General features: G+C 41.3%; 1 protein-coding gene across 14 annotated transcripts in view; it reads right to left on the minus strand.

Annotated features, from left to right (window-relative positions):
- Positions 1–4,918: 4,918 nt before the first annotated feature.
- Positions 4,919–19,771, minus strand: part of SEMA6D (semaphorin 6D) — a 204,993-nt gene continuing 190,140 nt past the window's right edge. For 5 of the 14 annotated variants that reach the window (XM_079317685.1, XM_079317684.1, XM_079317678.1 and 2 more), the window contains 18 exons: positions 19,546–19,687; positions 19,041–19,152; positions 18,380–18,440; positions 18,203–18,265; positions 18,015–18,116; positions 17,710–17,800; positions 17,313–17,432; positions 16,794–16,882; positions 15,838–16,055; positions 15,598–15,729; positions 15,247–15,402; positions 14,992–15,165; positions 14,144–14,284; positions 13,967–14,044; positions 13,085–13,176; positions 12,683–12,739; positions 10,700–10,867; positions 4,919–8,605 (listed from right to left, as the gene is read on the minus strand). In XM_079317685.1, coding sequence (XP_079173811.1) covers positions 7,302–8,605; positions 10,700–10,867; positions 12,683–12,739; positions 13,085–13,176; positions 13,967–14,044; positions 14,144–14,284; positions 14,992–15,165; positions 15,247–15,402; positions 15,598–15,729; positions 15,838–16,055; positions 16,794–16,882; positions 17,313–17,432; positions 17,710–17,800; positions 18,015–18,116; positions 18,203–18,265; positions 18,380–18,440; positions 19,041–19,152; positions 19,546–19,654 — 3,267 coding nt within the window. In that variant the 5' untranslated portion in view covers positions 19,655–19,687 and the 3' untranslated portion in view covers positions 4,919–7,301. Of the gene's footprint in view, positions 8,606–10,699; positions 10,868–12,682; positions 12,740–13,084; positions 13,177–13,966; positions 14,045–14,143; positions 14,285–14,991; positions 15,166–15,246; positions 15,403–15,597; positions 15,730–15,837; positions 16,056–16,793; positions 16,883–17,312; positions 17,433–17,709; positions 17,801–18,014; positions 18,117–18,202; positions 18,266–18,379; positions 18,441–19,040; positions 19,153–19,545; positions 19,688–19,771 lie in introns of those variants that run through there. The other 9 variants (XM_079317679.1, XM_079317691.1, XM_079317688.1 and 6 more) reach the window with 8 other exon arrangements.

The raw sequence follows: 19,771 nt of genomic DNA on the forward strand, positions 1-19,771 counted from the left end.
TCTGAAATATCACATGACTTTCTCAGTGTGTTGCACTCTGTGTAACCTTGCCTTTGATGGTGATGTCATGTCAGATGAAAGACTCGCAGGGAGAACACTGTGCATTAGGATTGGCAGATATCCTCTGGGATCTGAGCATGGAAGGGCTGTTTGAGATGTGCACTCTGTGCTTGTCAAAGAGAAGGAAGTGCTGCAATAAAAAGAGTAGTTGGGTATCTAAACTCAACTCAGCCTGGGTAGAAGGAAGACTTCACCTGTATGCAAGAAGACATGCCTAATCTGAGAGTTCTTCTAAAAATAGTTTTAAGGATGAATAATCATTTTTACTGACATTCAGTCCAGGTTCTTAGCTCAGGTCAGTGATTTCCCAAATATCTGAGTAGCTCCAGGTGATCCTGCTTAAGCAGGGGGGCTTGAAACAGATGATCTCCAGAGGTCTCATCCAACTTCAATCATTCTGTGATTTTGTGATTTTGATATTTAGATGTGCCTGACTTGAGGGTTACCAGTAGAAGTGAAACAAACTCAAGACACCTTCTGCTGCTGTTAGCAGCAGGACCACCCTCCCAGCAGCTCTCTGGGTACATTCACCTGGCTTTTCTCTTATGCCTGGGAGCTCAGCATTTGGCATTTTGTGTCCCAGTGAGTCCAATATATGATAGGATTTACTAGTGGATTTAAAAACAGACTTGCAGCCACACACACTGGGATCCAAGGAATGGCAAGAGGGCTCCACACACAGAATATCAGCTGGCCCAAGCAAGCCTGCTCAGTTCCCACAGCAGTACCTGCTGGAAAACTCTCCAATGACCAGAAAAAGCAGGTCATTCTCACAGAGGCATTTTTCTTACCCTGAAGCCTTGGGCCCCCTTATCAAACACTTGTGACCAGAGATGATGTTGGGGGCTGTGTCCTGTTACAGCAAATGCTTTCCTGCAGATGTGCATCCATTTTGCTTTGGCCTTGCTCACTCCTCCTGCACATTTGCTTTCTGGGGAGGTTTGAGTGATGGAGGGCCAAGGCCTGGCCCCATGCAGCTCTGCCACCTCCCTCGGTGGAGTCAGTATTTCACCTGTGCCAGCAGTGACAGAGACTGAATGTTAGAGTTGCATGCACAAGCTTTCACAAAAATCAATTCTCACACACAGCATTAATGTTGGAAGTGCTTCTCTCTCACCTAATTGTTGGCGTGGCACAATAACCTGTGACTAATGGCCATTCATAGTTATACAGCACGGCCTGATCATAAAAAATTTGCCATTACTCTCTAACAAAAAAATAAATCTCAGGCTGTTAATTGACCAACATGTATTCTTGAGGAAATCAGAGTAATCACATGGATATTCAGTGCACAGAAAAGAAGGTACAGCTAGCTTGTGCATTGCTTTTATGATTCATCTGCTCTGATCTGCTTTTGATTATTTTTTCCTCATGTGATGCCAGTACTGTAAATCAAAGATTTGAGAAATAACCTTGTGCTTGAAGTGACCCAAATTAAAAGCCAGTTGCCACCTTTCCTCTCTTACTAGGCAGCCATCCATTTCTGTGCAGGAGCACACATATATTAGAGGCTGTCAATACTGCTGCAGAAACAAACCAGTGGGCTCATGGACTGCCTCTGCCAATGGATAAGGTCAGCTACTGGAAAAAGTCACAAAATAGTTATTACAGCCAGGTACGATCCTGCAGAAGGCCTGCATCAAGAACTGCTGTTCTTTGCTTATTTTTGTGCAGTGCAGTGAGACTCTGCCCTGAAAAACAGCTTCTTATTCTCAAAACAAGGACAGCAAAGTGTGTGCAAGTCAATTTGGGGGTTGGGATTCATTATTTTGACCATTAAGTTTTTCTGTCATAAAATTCCTTCTGTGTTGACAAATGGGGGTCATTGCTGAGAATGGTCAGGACAGCTGACATCTGTGTGGTAGATTTTCTTCTCCCCCCTTACCCCTAAAGCTTTACAGGAGCTTGAGGAACACCTTTCCTGGCTGCCATGAAGGGCAGAGCACCAGTCTGGCAGGGAGGATGCAATGCCACCATTGCAGTCCAAAGAATTTCCAACCCTTACCTAAACATGGGGACCCTCTGGCATCTCTGCTCTGGGCAGCAGCTTTCACTAGGACACAGACTGGGAACTAGTCACAATTTTAATGAGAAGAGCTCAGAAAAGTTATTAGTGACTGTAGGAGAAAGGCAAGTGAGGAGACCATAAATCAGGGCCTCAGATGAATTCAGAATGCACTAATAAAATCAGAGCTTCCAATAAATTTCATTTCAGGCAGAGTAGAAACAGTTTCTCAGTTGAGAGTTTGGGACAGATTATAATTTCAGATGTGTGTCAGGCCAGTGCAGTATGCCCATGAAAATATTTGCAAGCAGGCAGCAGTGGCTGCACCAGAGTCAGGCTCTCACACCAGCTGAACTTTAGTAGGGTTGAATAAAAAGGTGAGAATCTCTACTTCTCTGAGCAAAGCTGAATCTAATTAAATATTTAATGTGGTTTTTTTTTTTCCCTCTCAAATCCTTTGCTTTCTTGCTCTTTCATACTGTGATATGATGACATTTGAACAACAAATGCAGTCTTGGTACGTTGGTCTCCTGGTAGTGCTTTTTATATGAAAAGCTTGCACATCCCAGCTGAAGTCCAGATGCTGCATTTATGAGGTATTTTGTCGTGATCAATTTTTAAAAAATATTTTTCAATGCCATGAAATTAATAGGCACCTGGGGAAATACCAGCCAACTCTTCCTGACTCCTGCAAATACTAACCTTTCCCAGATGGGAAGGTATTTCTCTTTCCCTTTATTTACCTGCAAGATGTCCTTGCTAGTGCTCAGAATCACACAGAGTGAAGGAAGCATTAAGAAGAAAATGCTACAGAGCACACCAACTGCACTAAAGCCACTGCATTCTGAGGAGCCATTTACTGCATAAACCCTGCATAATCTTCCCAGGGTCACAGAGTGAGTCATTAGCAAGACAGCACTAAGACAGAGGCATCCTGATTTCTCTAACTACTGTGATTACTTTAAGACCCCAATTTAAAAGGCCATAGGTTTGTTCTGGCAGTGCAGTCATAGAGATAACTACTCACAGCTTTACAAATTGGTTTTCTTGCAATCATCTCACTAGCACAGGCCTGCATCCCTTTGGTGTTTTGCCTGTGTTCTGTTCAAAACTATTTTTTTCTACAAAACCCTAAGCAAGCCAGAGCTGAGCAGGAGCCTCTCCTCTGCCCTCCTGTGTCCACAGCTGCCCTGGCCCACATGCCACAGTGCTGGGACCTTTCCTTGCTGGGTGACCCTGGCCACATCCAGCACCCTTCATGTGCTCCTTTATCACCTGTGGCTTCAGACTGCTCTTCAAGAGAGACCTCAGGATGCTTAAAACCAACTGGCTGACCCAGGGAAGCACTGGAGGAGAAAAACTGTTGTTTTCTTGCTCAGCTTTTCCTTATTGCTGAAGTTGCCTTTCAGAATGGGGCTTCTGTAGGTGGCTGCTTTGGCATCACCATTGGATACAAGCCATCTCTGTTAGCAATGCAGAGTTTTCTTGCACTTATTTTTCTAACAAATTCTAATATTTGCACAGATTTCTGTGGTGTTTGCAGGCATCATGAAGCCCATCAGAGCACACTGGGAGATGATGGTCTGGCTGCACCCATCCAGCCACCACATCCCTGGTTAAGGGAAGACTGGTTCAATACAGACCAAACCATGGAACTCCAGAAAATGGTCACTTGACACACTTCAGATAAAACAGAGACATTTTCTAAGCAAAAAATATCCCAGGGTTTGTGCTGCAGATGCACATTCACACATCACTAAACCAGCTGTTTGTAATTTTCTCATGATGACCTTTAATGCCTGGCTGATGATGACTCAAGTAGGTACAGCCCCTCCACAGAGGGAAAGCCTTTGGCCACACTGCCTGACACTGGTGTCAAAGGCATAGTTAATTTTAAAGTGGGATAGCAGCATGTTATGAGAGCTGTATGTGTTTGGTGATGCTTCTCATATGTGAAGGTATCCAATGAAGAAAACCCCATATTAATAAAAAAAAATGAAATTTTCTTTAGTACTAGGAAAGTATATATCGAGCCATTATAGCTTTGGAACTTTTTAAGCACCATATTTCTTTTTCCTTCAGATTTTTTTTTTTTTTTTAGCTAGGTGCCATTGTAGTGTTATAACATGCAAAGCAATTTCAAATGATTAATACCTTGACAGCATAATATTTTAAAAAATCGTTTTTATCCACTATCTAAAATCAACTTTTAATTAAAAGAATGTTGTATTTGTTTTCTGATACTAAATTACCTTGATTATTTTAAAATTGTGTGGGATGTTGGCATGTATGAAATATACAGCATCTATTTTTCTGTTGAGCTTTAACTGTCTGCCTAAAATGTGAATTTCAATTATTAATTATAAGTATTAAGGAATGTCCTGCTATGTGAGTCAGCAATTAATTTGCCTGGGAATTAGTTCTGTCTTTTGTAATCTACATTATGGAAGGAACACACTTCTTTCAAAGCTATATTGTATTTGCACAAATTTTTTTTTTTAACCTTAATATTTTGACCTTGGTATTTTTTTGGCCTTAATAAGAAAGGTTTGCAGGAGCCAGAGCCCAGCTGAAACCCAGATGGAGCTCCAGGGATCAGCTTCAGAGCGTGGTGCTGGTGTTGTGTGGGCAGCCCTGCCTCTGCACCCAGCTCTGCCACCACACCCTGGTTCCTCTGACATTCTCCATTTACCTCAGGAGCCCAAAAGTCCCAACTCACCCTGCCTGTGCCCCAGGGACACCCAGGACCCTGGTGAGTGTCACCCCAGCTCTGCTGAGCTGCTGGAGGCAGGCAGGGATGCTCCCCTGTAACCCCACAGCACAGCTGTGCTAAGAACCAAATGACACACCCAGTACATGGGAATATTTTATTTTGACTTTACATGCGGTGTTAAAAACCCAAAGAACGTATTATTTACACATCCACAATACAAGTTTACAAGATATCTATACATGTTAAAGTACTCTATAGTAATAGAGCAGCTTCATTTAAGGGTTACTTTTTTATGCCGTACCATTAAAAAAGATACAATCTGCGTTTACCTTTGCACAAATGGATAAAGCATCTTTTATTATTAAATTAACAGAATAAGGACTAGGTTGAATGTTAGAAATTTCAACATAAATACTGAGAGAACTCACATTACCATCTACAAGGCAGCACAATGTTACAGGAGGTTATCAGGGTTCACATACATTTATCTTCCGGGTCACACAAGTCTGTATTAATATTTGTAAAGTGAATTCGGATCAGTTTGTGTCTTCTGACAACTGAGTACATTTTAATAGTTATTAATCTGTAGTGTTTTAGTTGCAAGACAGAAGTGTTTAGGAAGAAAGATCATTGATTTTTGGATCCAGAGGTCTCAGGAAATAAATGTCCCTTACAGCCTTACAAGAAAAAAATGACTACTTCTATCCTTTATTCTTTGTTCTGTAACAGAGATCCAGTTTTTAGTGACTAACCTTTTCTCCCTTTTAAACATGTAACATAAATCTCCACCGTCTCTGAAACCCATTGCAGTTATTTGTCCCACTAATTCATGAATATTCCTCTGCCATGGTTATTTCTATAGTTATGTTCAATAAACAATGTGGTAGTGTGTAGTTTGCAAGCTAAAATAGCCATCTGTGTTGAACATCAGCTGCAAGTGGATACTGTAAACCCTACTAAATAGCTTACACAACTTTAGCAGGTGTTCCATTACCCTAGAAACCTCATTTGATTTCACATTATAACTGTTTGATCCTTCAGAGAGCTGGAGTGGAATGTTTATCATGGTAAGGTGATTTAATGCTGCTGTCTTCTTGGATTGTAGGCTGCCTTTAGTTACCATTAATTATTCTTGCGTTTTATCTTTTATTTTTTTGGGTGCTGTTGAGAGGTTTTACAACTGGCACTCGGGAGATATGTGCTATAGTGAGAACACTTGACAGATTTAATTTTTTTTTAGTACTTTTATCATTTGCATGAATAAGGCACAAAATGCACAGATTCAGGTAAACTCACACATAATATTTACAGAATATTGTCATTACCTGCATGACTTTGGAAAAAAAAACAAACCTTACTTTACACAACAAAAACAAATTGATTGCACTACTGTTGAGTTTTCACAGACTGCTTCTGCCAGGCCAATTAATGTTTCTCCTTTTTTATTGACAAGAGTCTATCAGTGTGTAGGGCGTTATTAAATGCAACAGAAACGTGACCTTCTCCAGTTACACAGGCGTTTGCCAAGTGAACTGACCATCAGCTGCCCTCAGCCAGTACAGGGGCTCAGGTTCACAGTGGCCAGGCGTTGGATGGAGGCACTGTGGGAACACAGCAAAACCCCCCCGTTCCAGCCCAAAACACTCGATTTGAAATGCACAGCTCTGAATAGTAGCAGCATAGCAGAGTGCTGAAGAGTTAACCAGGCCTGCACTCTGTGACTGGGTGAGTGAGATCCAGGCATTCCCTTGGAGGCTGTCAGAGACGCGCAGCTCATCCGGAGCTGGCTCCCAGCTGAACCCAGCGGCTGCAGAAGGCAGAGTCATCTGTTTGTTCAGTCATGCTCAATGTAAACAATTCCATAGCATAAAAGATGCAATGGGAATCTAAGTACATCCTAGTGTGTACAGTACACACACACATCCACGCACACGCACAGCTTTATCTGTGGCAAAAACAAAATGCCACACATGGAGAGAAAAAAATAATGCTACAGTTGGGCCAGAGACTTAATTCCAGCAAATTGATTATTAACCCAGCTATTCATTGAGACATTACCATTTTCTGACATTTGTGCAAGAGGCAAGGTGAATGCATACATAGTAAAATGTTCACATTTAATGGGAATGACCACACTTAATGGCAGTCTAAAATGGAACCCATTTTTCAAGTATTTGCTTACTGGTTTTCTCCCAACAACTGTTGTTTAGCTATTTAGAACAGTAACGTAGCCCCCACCCCCTTGTGCTACATGTCTCCTTAGCTCCAAACAAAAGAAATGTAATGACCAGCACTTTCCTTTGTTTTGTTTTTTTTTCTTTTTTGTGTTTGCTTGTAGCAAGTACACAGAAGTCTTGCTACAGCTACTTGTGGCAAGACACAGATGTTGCTCAAGTAAAGACAGTTTCTTTGGCCACTTTGTTCTCCTTAATAACAAGCAAGTCTCTGCCTTATGTGTCTACCACAACATCATTTCACAACCTGTACAGGTCAATGTCACACTCATTTTAGCACAGACATGTTCTAGTAGCTGTATTTGTTCAGTGGTCTGACTGACGTCGTCTGAGGGACGAATGAGGGTTTTGGTGGCACGTCGGGTTTTAGGGAGGGTGTCCTCTTTACTCCTGTACGAGGCAGGGTGCCATTGCTCGTGTAGCTGCTTTGCCTGGACAAGGAAGGCTGGAGGTGAACGCTGACAGGCGTCCCTTGCATGTAGTCCATCTTTGTGCCTGCCGTGGGAGCCATGTACCCCCCACGATTAATACTTGGCTGTCTGGATAACAAAACACCATTTGGTGAGTTCAAGTTTTTAGGAAGGGCAGATATTGAGTGCCTCTGTGAAGAATTTTTATGATAACCCCTCTGCCTTTCCAAAGAGGTCATTGGTACTGCAGGAGTGGTGGGAACGTCCACTCGTTTTGTGGGACTGTTTCTCGGCAGGGTCGATGGAGGAGAGTATAAAGACGCCTCCCTGTTGGGAACCTTAGGTGGGATCTCAGACATATTGCCCATTGGATCCAGCATTAAAGTCTGGTGGGCCACTTGGATATCTCCCATAATTGCTTTGGGATTATTAGTAGTTTCATTTAAGTGTTTCAGAAAATCATTCAGGGTGTTCCTGGAATCGACAGATCTCCTGTGGTCTCTTTTGCTGGATGATTTTGTAAGTGGATGATCCATGTGTTGCATCTTTTTGTCTGCCTTGTGCGCATTAGAATTTGAGAAAGATGTGTTGTAGTCATGGGTAGCATTGGGAAGAACAATAGCACTGGGAATATGTCCATGACTTAGAGGAGAGTGGGGTGGAGGACTAGAAGGAAAAAATTGAGGGCTTTTTAGTGGAGTTTCCTTTCGTGATGCGTTGAGGTTACCGTGCGCTTTGTCCGACTGACTTTTCATAGCCTGCAGGGTCTTCTGTTGAAGAACTGGTGTCGATTCAGGAGTTGGAAGTGCAGCTAATTCTGGAGGCTGACCCCTGTGGTCCATCATCATGGACTTGGTGTCCCCGTTGGGAGGCAACTCCTTTCTGCTGGTCAGCAGGTTTGTGTACAGTTTGGGCGAATCAATGTTCTGCTGATACTCCTTGACAGGACTGTCAAACAGCCCATTGAGTTTGGCAAAGCTCCCGCTGGAGTCAGTGCAGGACTGAGCCGATTCTGCATCTTTGTGGATTTTCCTGGATTTCCGCACGAATACATCCCGGTAACAGTAAACGGCCACTCCCGCGATAAAGGCTCCCAGGACAAAAGCGGCAAAGACACAAGTGATTAGGACATTCATATGAACCATTTGGTTGGACTCTCCTGATTGCACTTCCCACCTCACACCTGCAAAAGACAGGCAGGATATCATAAATCTACAGGTATTTCATACTGACACATCTCAGAAGAAGGCATCCTTCCTCATGGAAGTGTCTATCAAGTGTTTTTAAGTGCTCTGACTGTGGTGTTGGTGTAACTCGGTAGGATCTTGCAATTTACTCCACTGGTGAATGCAAATAATTTTATAAAAAATATAAAATGACTGTGTGTGTGTGTGTGCACTGACAAGGCTAAATGAAGACTGCCCATTTTCTCTGATAATGAGGAATGCTTGTTTCAGCTTCTCTCCTTATATTAAGTTTTGTTTAGCCTGTCCCCAAATTTCCTTTAAGGCTCACAAATAGGGGCCTTATGTTATTAACATTAATGATTTCTGCTGGAAAATTGAGGTTAGAAGGTTCTGCTGGGCCAGACAGCAATTAATAACTCATGGATGGATTTCTCTCTCACTTTCCTGCCCAACTCATAAATCAGTATCAAAGGAGAGACAGGATTATGCAAATGTCGTGTAAAAATGTATAACATATATACTGCATTGTTACAGCCATGGTAATGTAATACAGTAGAAAACTTGTGAGCTACTCCACTCCCAGGCTGCTAGTCCTGGAAGGGCACACCTGCACTCCTTATACATGTTCAAGTTTGAAGATAATGTGATTCTGTTAGAGCACTCATTTTTATTTTTTTTACCAATAACAACGATAAATATTTGTATAACATTATAAAAACAACTTAGGTTAAGTTATTAGAGAATGTTAAAATTTAGAAACTTTTAGCTTAGACCAAGAAACTGAATATTTGATTAATTTTTTATTTGGGTATTAACAAGCTCCCTTTGATTGTTTTTAGATTTTTTAAAGCAACCACAGACATCTTGCAGCTTAGACAATGTTAGTTTTTAATGAAAGTAATTCTGTTGCTATCCCAGGAGATGTTAAAATGAAAGAGCAAGAGGGAAGGAACAGAGCCATTTTTTGTTAGAGGCAAGGCCTTTGAATATTGTTAATGTTCAGGGTTACAGGTTTTAATGGCACTGTGCAGAAGCAGAAGGAAAACATGAGTAAAGTGCACTAATAGGTATGACACAAAATGTGATTCAGAACCAAGAGCAGATGATAATAAAAACTTAAAGCAAAACAGAAAATAACTGCAACAAATTAAAATGACAAATGCACGGCCATAATGGCTGATAGGAAACCTGATATGTTTTGGTGAATGGTAATAAAACAGAAATGGTTTTTGGCTGGTGAGATTTTTCAGTAAATACAGAATTGTGCAAACATGTCTGTCACCTTGCTGTGCTATGCACTGAGAGAGACTTGTGTTAAATTTTAGTTATGGGATTGGAAGCTCCTCGATTCTGTGGTTGACTGCAATAGTCCTATTGAATGCAAGTCTCAATTGCCATAAGAGCCTAATCAAAGGTTCACTTAGCTGAAAGAATGGCTAGAGAAAGATGAATGACAGGCAGAATGGGTTTCTTCTTGTGCTCAGCTTAAAACTTCTGCATGTCTCAGTATGTACTGAGATCATCTCTAAACTGATGCTCATATCCAGAGGATAAAAATTCAGCACTTTCTCACTCTGACCCCTGTTCTTCAAGAACGTGTTCCAGGCAAGCAGAGGTTGGGATATGCCCCATTGAACTCATGGGTCTCTCATGGACCTCTGCTTTGTGTTCTGTTTTGTGACCACCCCCAACCCAAATAAAAAAACCCCAAAACATAAGCAACCATTCATGAGGACTAACAGTCTAAGCCAAACTAGACTGGATTGAAAACAATAAAGAGAGGTGCAGATAGGTCTTGAAGATAATTTTTTTAATGTATCCATAACTGCCATTGATTTCAATGGGAGTTTTGGACCACCACAGGATTAAAAGACTGAGCTTCTCTGTTTCCCATTCTAAGCTCTAAGCAGCACTTTGTCCATGGGATAAGTAGGTATGAAAAACATGATTGCACTGTTTGCATATTCACAGGAAATGGGTGTAAAATAGAGCCCAACAATCATGGCTGTTACATTTAACTTAAGCCTTAGACAATGCTGAGACTATCAGGTTTCCATTCAGCTGCAATGTATTCCCTGGTAAGGCCTTACCCTTTGGGACACCTGATAATGGATCAGAATAATCAGAAGTGTTTGGGTCATCTTGAACTACAAATTTCCGAGAGCCAGTCACTTTAGGTTTCCAGGAACCAATCACTTTAGGTGATATAACTGGGATACTTGCCATTGTGGTAATGGAAGCTGAGGAGAACTCCATGTCTGTGGTGGCAAACAAATTTTTTATTAATGTGTTTCATGGCACATCTGAGCTATAGCTGGACACAGTATTTTATGGGAGTTACACGTCAGAGAAAATTGTGACCCCCCCCTACACTCTGCAGAAGTACAGATGGCTGATTAAAATCAATTACTTCAAAACTGGAAGTATGAAAATAGTACATTTACACTTCAACAGCTGCTAGCCAAAAAGCCAGAGAAGTCAACCGTGAAAGCAGTGCAAAAGTTAAAGTAAGCAACTGTGGGGATGAAAAGCACAACTTAGTCTACTTAATTGCTATATTCTTCACTGGAGACAACATACTTGGCTGCCTTTTAAACATCTTCAAAAAAAAAAAAAAGAAGTTACTTGGAACAATACACAGTCATGACAGGTTATGCCTGAGAAACCAGATCAGCTCCATTACTGCTATTATGGTATACCAGGAACTGCTGAATGAGCCATTTCTGCAGGTGGGGATAAAAGGAATGTTTTTAACCCCTATTTTGTAATGGTTTCTAAGGAACAATGCTGCAGAGATTCTGGCTCCTCTGCAATATATTTGCTGAACAGACCCACCACAGCCTACATGAAAATGCAGAGGAGGAAACTCATCAGATTGGGTTTACAGTTCTGTCTCATTTGCACCCTTGAGTATTTTGTGTTCACTGTCCCAGTAGGTTTAGGCGGGAAGGTCTGCGGCTCAAGAGCAGACCTGAGAAATGTGCTTCAAAAGCACACTCATTCAGGACTGGAAAATAAGGTTCAATTGTATCTGTGTCATAAAATATCACTTTGAAAATTCAGTTGATAAACACTCATAAAGCCAGGCAGCATTTCTGTGTGACAGTTTTGTTTTGTTTTTCCTTAAGTGAGTCTCTAACGTGCATTGTGGGTAAATAGATCCAGAAAATATTTGTCTCAAACGTTACTTCTTGTCAAGTTACAGAAGTGAAAATGTCAGAAACCAAAGCACAAATAATGTTCTTGTTGCACTCTTACAAATTTAACATACAAATAGATTATTGTCCTATTTGTCAGTCAGAAATGTGCCCTTGGTTTGAAAGCAAAGACCCAAGTTCCAAAAGCAAAGACTGGAAAATAAGGGCTGAGTCTTGCTCCTGTTGAAGTCAACACATGTTCTGCTCTTGAGTTCAACAGAGGAGCACTGGGTGTCCCTGAACACCAGGGGCTGGTGGTGAACACATTATTAGAAAAATCACTGGAGGAGAAAAGGATGCAAAAGTCCATCTGACAACAATGCACAACATTTTTTCTAAGCCACTTTTGTCTACACAATTTCTCATTCAGCTAAACAGTTCGTGATGTTAAATTTTTTTTCCATTAGCATCAACTACTTAAAGCATTTAAAAAATAAAGAAATACACATTTTAGAAAATGTGTATTTGTGCAAAGAGCTTGCTGGGAAAGAAGGAAAAGAGAAAAGGAGAGGTAAGGAGGAAGATGATGAAGTTCTGCCATTCATCTACTAGAGATGACCAAGAGGGGCATTCACAAACACATGGCTGGGACCAAGAGTAAAGCTTAGTGGACTTCGTGCAGTGAAGATGTCATCTATGTTAATCAGGCTCTTTAATAAAAGATGTCTCAATAAATAATGAGCTGTTAACATGCGGCTACACAGGGTGAAGTGCTGAGTGAGAAGAGTCTGACTATCTTTACCATCAGTGGGAACATGAGTAAAAGCACAAAAATGGAGGATTGCCAACTGTGCAAAAGGAAGGAAAAAAGGGCTGAAAATGCTGAACTGAAGGAAAGTAAAGGTCATTAATTCAAAAAAATTAAAAAAAACTAACCAGATGTTGGGTCGCCAAATATTTTGTAATCTGGTGTAGCTGTAGTAGGCAAAATTTCTAAAAGAATTAAAGGAACAAGTAATCAGTAAAAAGTAACAAAAAGAAAGCAAAAGATCTCAAACCTGAGTAATGGAAAATAAAAACTAAAATATCACTGGTTACAAAAAAATAAATTCTGCAATACTTTGCTGTAGACCCCAAATAGCTGTAAACTGGTGAAGGAAAGAGAAAAACTCTGCCACCCAGGACTAAAAAGCTCAGCTTTGTGAACATTCACAGTAACACCAGGTGATGTGTTCATCATGTTACTGAAAAGCTCATCAGAAATTTAACATCCACAGTGAGGTGTGGCCACAGACTATGGTGAGACATTCCAAAGGAGCAGCAGTGACTGTGCCTTACCATGGCAGTCCCCAAGCTGTGCTGTGTTGCCATATTCAACATCTTGTAGGTATCCTCCAGTGCTGTGGTTGTATGAAACAAACAAAGAGAACCTGCAATTAACAGTATTAGTAAGGATATAAATGGAGTTTGTATTTTTTTTTTCTGGAAGCAGCAGATGGAAACATACACAACAGACAGTGTATGGCCCAAAGGATTGTACAAAATGTACAGGATAGCCTGGCTTTAAAACTATCTCTGTGTGCTTATGCCAGGAAATAGAAGAAAAAAAATCCCTTTTTTTTAGCAACTACATCATGTCTTCTCCATTGGGCATGCTCTTGGGTTTAGACACAACCATCCAATTATACCAGTTAAAGTTTGCACTGGCCTGCTACAAAGACCTCTTTTTAAGATACAGCTGCTAGTGCACCATATATTACAGACTTGATTTGTGCAAAATGCCTTTGGTATGCATATATAGCACCCCAGCTCCAGTGCAGAGGCACAACCTTGCTCTTCCACTGTGAATCCTGTGCTTTCATATCTGCAATTGCCAGTGCCCTGAGCATGAGCATGCCTGGGAGGGGGACACTGTGTCTGTCCTCTTGGAGCTGCTCAGGTTTGCATGCTGCAATTGCTGCTTACAACTGCTCTTCCTACAGGTCTGCCTGTCCTCCTACACATGTAAAACTCCCACTGAAAGCAAGTCTTCACCCAGAGGTTCCAGAATTAGGACAGACTTAGCATTCTGTTCTCTTACATATACAGTGCACTGAAAAAAAAAATCTTTATAAAACCAGAGATTTAGTAACTGTGTACAAGGGAAGAGGCACAGGGCATGAGCTCGTGGGGTCTGTAAAGCATATTTAGAGATGCTGGCCTAACTTGAGCAGTACTTACAGCATGCCTGGTGTCACTCTTCCACACGCCTCATGGTCTAACCAGCCACAGTACGGGTCCCGTGAAGCAATACATGCCCTTGCAAGAGAAAAACCCCAGAAAAATCATGCATTTTTTACTTCCTTCCTAAGAAATGTTGGTGCCCTTGCTTTAGGGGGGTTCAGGAAGGAGCCATACTTTTTACATGAGCCGTGACGCTCGCAGCGACTCAGGGGAATTCTAACGACGCAGCTGGAGAACGCCACGAACAGAGCATGGTGGTCTCTGTCCAGCTGCAGGGAAATGACTCTTCTGTCCTCCTCGCTTTCTGCATTACACCTGGTCAGCAAAAACAAGGGCAGGCCACTGCTTTAGTGACTGCAGTACTTTGTGCAGTAAACATTTTATTTATTGTCTGCGTAGCTACTGAACAGAAACTTTTCACATGCATAAATGTAACCCACTACTCTTTGCTGAGATGTTGCTAAACAAATCTCTGAGTTATCAAATGCTGGCTTCTGGCTCCTGCTAACAGTTGGGTGAGAAGTTAACTATGTTGTAGGAAAAAAAATCCAAATCCATTTTATTTGTTCTCTCAGTCAGCATAAATATCATGAGAGAGCAGAAGAGGAATCCTGCATTGGATGGCTGTAGAGTCTAATTGGAATGCTTCCACTCCCAAATTCTTTGTGCCAAAAAATAAACAAGTTTAAAATGATCAGATATAGGTTATACACTATCAGCCACTCTTGAGCGACCCTCAAGATAAGCACAGATCATTTCTTTTTAACATCACCAAATACTTCTGACGTTTCAGAAGTATTTGCAGGAGAATTAGACCATGTCACTGACGTCACTGGAGTGGAATTAGGGTGTTCAAGCGACCCATGCAAAATGGCAAGTGACCAAATACTTTCAGGTTATTCAACATGAGGAACGCGATGAAATTAAAAACAAGCGGTGATGTTGGTGATAATGAGCTAGTTTACCACAGTCTTTTTTAGCTAGGTATAGATGAAGAGCTTAGATGTTCTGGTAATACTTACTTTGCATGATTATATGCTTCAATCTCTTCCAGTAATATGCTGTCATTCAAAGAAAAAGGCCTGGTCTTTGCCAAGATTTTAAGTACTACTCCTGCTTCAGAGCCAACAAATATGACTGTGTAGTTCTGGTAGGGTCCAGCAGCATGGTCTACAGCAATTGCTGTCAATCTGTATCTAGCAAGGCCAGAAGGCACATCATTAACAGCAAGTTCTCCTGTTTTCCATTTCACAGGTGTTACTTTTGAACTGTCATACCTGACACGTGTTTTGGTAAACCAGGGCTCCTCAGTGACTGAGGGAACAGCTGAGTCCATCAAAGGATGAGATTTGATGAAGGAGAGCGTTTCGTCTGGGAAGTCAATGGAGGTTTTGTAAGCCTCTGCTAGGCCGTGTTTTGCACAGCAGCCAGGCCTGAAATGAGAACAATATTTTTTCCTCTTGATATTTTAGTTAATGAGAGAAGGCAGCTGGTTAATGAGCATCCTTATGGCTGAAGTATCAAGCTCTGCTTTGTGTTTTACCCAACAAGGCACTCAGGAATGCACCTGATTTAAGGTAGCTCTTTACAGGGACAATGCTATGACATCATGAGTAAGAACCTTTTACCTTGGCTTTGGGACTTTGTCTTCAGGAACAGCTGTCCAAACAGAGTCGGGAGTCTTTTGTTCTTTAAATCTCCCTTTGAAGACTTTCTCAATGTCATCCATGCTGAAAGCACACACTGCTGAACCAGGGATGCTGTAAAATTTGAAAACTAGTTTCAAGAACTCAGATTACAATGGCACCAATCTCAGTGTAATAGAGAACCAAAGATCTGCCTTTGATGAAAGGCTGCTCATCTCTTACCTGTTGAGCTGTGTGGTGAATACACCCACAACAGTGGGCACTCCATTGATTTCTATTATGTCTGTGATAGACTGCAGAACATCAAAGTAGAAGAATGAATCCCCAGGAACTGAGCAGTTGAGCCGAGCTTTCAGAAAGGATGTCCAGTGCTTCTCCAGGACCCTTTGGGAGCCCCCCATGTCATTTTTGCAGATGCGTGCCACACGGGAATACACAGCCTGTGAAAGGCAAAAAGGAAAAAGGGAGAGGCTTGAGAGATGCAAGGGAAACAGTGCTTGTTTTTGAACTCTTAATAAAACACCAAGATAATGTTGTTAATAGGAAGCTGCCATTTATCTGCACAAAGATGAAAGTAAATGGTGTTCAGCTCATAGTACACAGGCATCTTAATGTATCACCGAGCAAATGCATGTCCACAGTTTGCTCCCACCCTTTTTGCCTTCAAAATCATATTGTTAATGAGATTTAAAGACTTCAATTAACCATGTGTAAGGGATTTAATAATTTATTGTAGAATATCCTTCCATGGTGAGGCATGAGTATTATACTCTGTACTGGCATGACTGAATTATTCAATATCCAGGGACATTGGAGAAACTTCTTTGAAACCCTCCTTTTGTGTTGTTTTCTTTTGTTTCTTTAATAAGCATGAAAACACCCTCAGCTTTTCCAGTACTTGGCACAAGAGTTAAGGCAACAGCAGCACTAAGGCAACATTGAAAGACACCTGTAGGGAGCTCACTAACAGTGAGACCCAGAGGACAGAAACAGCTTTTTGGTTAAGAATGCACTGCTCCAGTTCTCTTCTTCTCCCCTCCCTGTAAATTATAACCATGGTAAAACTGTGCAAGCTTGTCCTAGTTCCTCCTTCACATTATGAACTGTGCTAGTTCCTGATGCTGTTTTAGGATGAGCTCTCTCTGCTGTGACTCAATGCTCAGGGTGGTGATACTGACCTTGCCTAAAGTGTTGTGCTCTACAGCAATTTCTCGGAAGAAGAAATAAACATAGTTCCCATATTCTATGGCATGGAGGAAGTGTGGCTCTGTAAGAAAAAGAGCAAGGAGCAGTTACTTCAAAGAACTGCTCAATGGACACAAGACAGTGACACTGTGAGACTTGGTGGCTCCTCTCCTGGTCCCCACCAAGCAATGAGAGCTCCAGTCTTCCAGATACTTTAGGATGCCCAAATACAGGTGCACTGGAGTTTACATGAAGTCTTTAGCATTGGCTAAATGGCCCCACAGAAATTGTATTTCAGCTAAGGTATTTTGCTACTGCAAATTTATTTATTGAAGCATTAAACAAAAATTTTGTCATTTTTTTTGCATTATGCAGATTTTTAATATTCTGAAAGCCTCATACATGCTGACATTGTAACATATGTGTAAACCAGGCTGGCTGTGAATAACCTGACCTTCTGTGCCACTGAAATGACATTTGCCATGTGTATGGGAAAATACACCCCAAATTACCTTTTATCCATTTGGAGTCATACTTTATTGTTCTTAAGGCAGATCCATCCCCCATGCTGCGATAAATAACAGCATCACTCGCCAGGAAATCTGCTACTGTTGCTGAATACAATTTTCCATCTAAAATGGAAGTTGAAGACATGGTATTAAGAGGCCTTTAATAATCTAGAGAATCCTGACTAGCCTGTATTTTTCCCCATTTCTTTACTGTCACACTTCCCCAGACTGCTGTAACCTATTTATTAACAGGTTAGCTTCTAATCCTTTGGAGCCCCTTTAAAAAATTTAAGAGCAGGGGCACCATGACACCTTTAGCTTTCCTGTGCTTGCTTTAAAAGCTCTCTGTCTCCTTTGGTGTCATTAATCATTTAGACTCATTACAAGTAAAAGTTCTTACCAGCAAAGAGGGCGACATTGGTTTGTCTGGCATCAAATGGGCATCTTGCCAAACCACTAATTTCCTCCCCATCATACTCTAATGTATTCAACTAGAGAAGAAAAATAAATGGGTGATAGTGTCATTTCTATTTTGTGCACTGGCACAAAAGCAAAACATTGTCTTTCCACAAAACTTAATTCAGCACATTGGCTTCTGTCTGTTTTTATTTCACCTTGAAGCACTCTCCAGGCACACTGGATGTATTTGCTATGGCATAACCAGTGCAAGCAAAAGCAGTAACAGACTAATGACAGTTCTCTTACCCGATAGTATCTGCACATAGGGTTAAATGCATTTGTTCCACAGACAAACACCATCTCATCATTTCTTGGAACAAAGACTTTAATGAAGTTATGGCATTCGTCCTGAAAAGAGAGCAAGATATATTAATCACAAACTCCATGTATATAATAAATATTAGTGTTGTTTTTCTATCATGTCCTAAACTTACTTTGTGTTTGCCTTTCATAGCACAGTTCTCTCTGTCCTGTTGCTTTGATCTCCATGTTAATTTCTGTTAAAGCACACCAGAAAGGAACATGTGAATTCCTTGTCTCAGCCAATTCTTAAAATAACCCCATTAAAACCAAAGAGAACACCTCTCCCTTTCCACCAGGCATCTGCTCACCTTGCTTGGGATAACTTCTGATTTCGGAACTTCATTTAAGTTTACAGTGTAAACCTGGTCCCTGTTGGCAGGGTAAAAAGACAGCAGTAAATTCATTAATTCTGTGCCTCTTTATTTGGTATGATAAATCTATTTTCAGCATGTTATCTTAGACCAGCAACTCCTATGAAATGCTTATGGATTTTCGGTGTTGAATGCAAATGGAAGAAGGCTGTTCATGGGTGACATGGGGTAGCTTTGATTTTTACTGGTGTGATCCTGAGACATCCCCTGCAGTTCCAGCTGCACACCCCTGTCTGCCTCTTCTGCTGAGGTCTAACCTGGGCTGTAAATATTCAAGTGTGTTATCCTCACTTCCTACAGCCCTGATGTGTCAGTCCAAGTTTAAAATGATCAGGAGAGGTTTTTATCAGGCAGGGCAGTAATATAAAAGAGGGAAAAGAGCATTTGATCATTGGTTTAAGCTTAACTACAGTAACTGCAGCCTTCAAATCCAATTTTCATGCACTGGCCATAGATATGGTATATTTCTCTGGGAAATTCTGCCCCAATTCTAATTTTTATCATATTCCGCACATTTTTCTAAATGAATTTTACACATAAACGCAAAATCAGAAGAGAAAAGAATTTTAATCTAATGAACTGAGTGAAGGAAAATTACCTGCCAGTAATATAAAGTGTGTCTCGAATTTTCAACATTAGTTGGAAGTCCAGTCTGTGCTGAGATTCATTGCCTGAAGGGCGTCCTCTAAATACTGGATATTGCCTTGAATCTGCAAGTAAAAATGGGCTACACCATCACTCAGGATTATAGAGCTAAAGAATCAATATATGGCATTGATTAGCTGTATATACTAGGTGTAGAAGGGTTTAAACTAAATTCCTTGAGTAATGTCTTGAATATAAATGAGGAAAAGATGGCTAATGTCAGCAAATGTTCTTTTTCCTGAAGTTATTGCTGTATTTCTGATTGCTTTTTTAAGAAAATGATTAAGTGTTCTATTAAAGATACAAAGCCAGTAAACACATTTCAATTTGAAAGAAATCAGATTTTTTTTTTTTTTTTTTATTATTAAATTTCCTGGGCAGGGAGGGGGGGTGGGGAAGGAAAAGAAAATGAAGATTAGGACTTTTTCCCTGGTGTTTATCAGTGGCAGGTTACTCACAGTGGTAGTCCACCACGCTGATGGGGTCCTGGTCCTCGGGGAAGCTGAGGGCGCGGCAGCGGCACAGGCTGAGCAGCGCCAGCAGGGCACAGAGCGCGGGGAGCCTCATGGCTGGGGACAGGGGACAGCTCTGCTCAGCCACCTGCGGGACAGCACGGCGTCAGCTGCACACAGGGACACCCCACACCCCCCAGGGCTTGGGTCCGAGCCACGGGACAGCCACGGA

Source organism: Erithacus rubecula, assembly GCF_903797595.1.
Source record: "Erithacus rubecula genome assembly, chromosome: 14".
Taxonomy (NCBI): Eukaryota; Metazoa; Chordata; class Aves; order Passeriformes; family Muscicapidae; genus Erithacus; species Erithacus rubecula.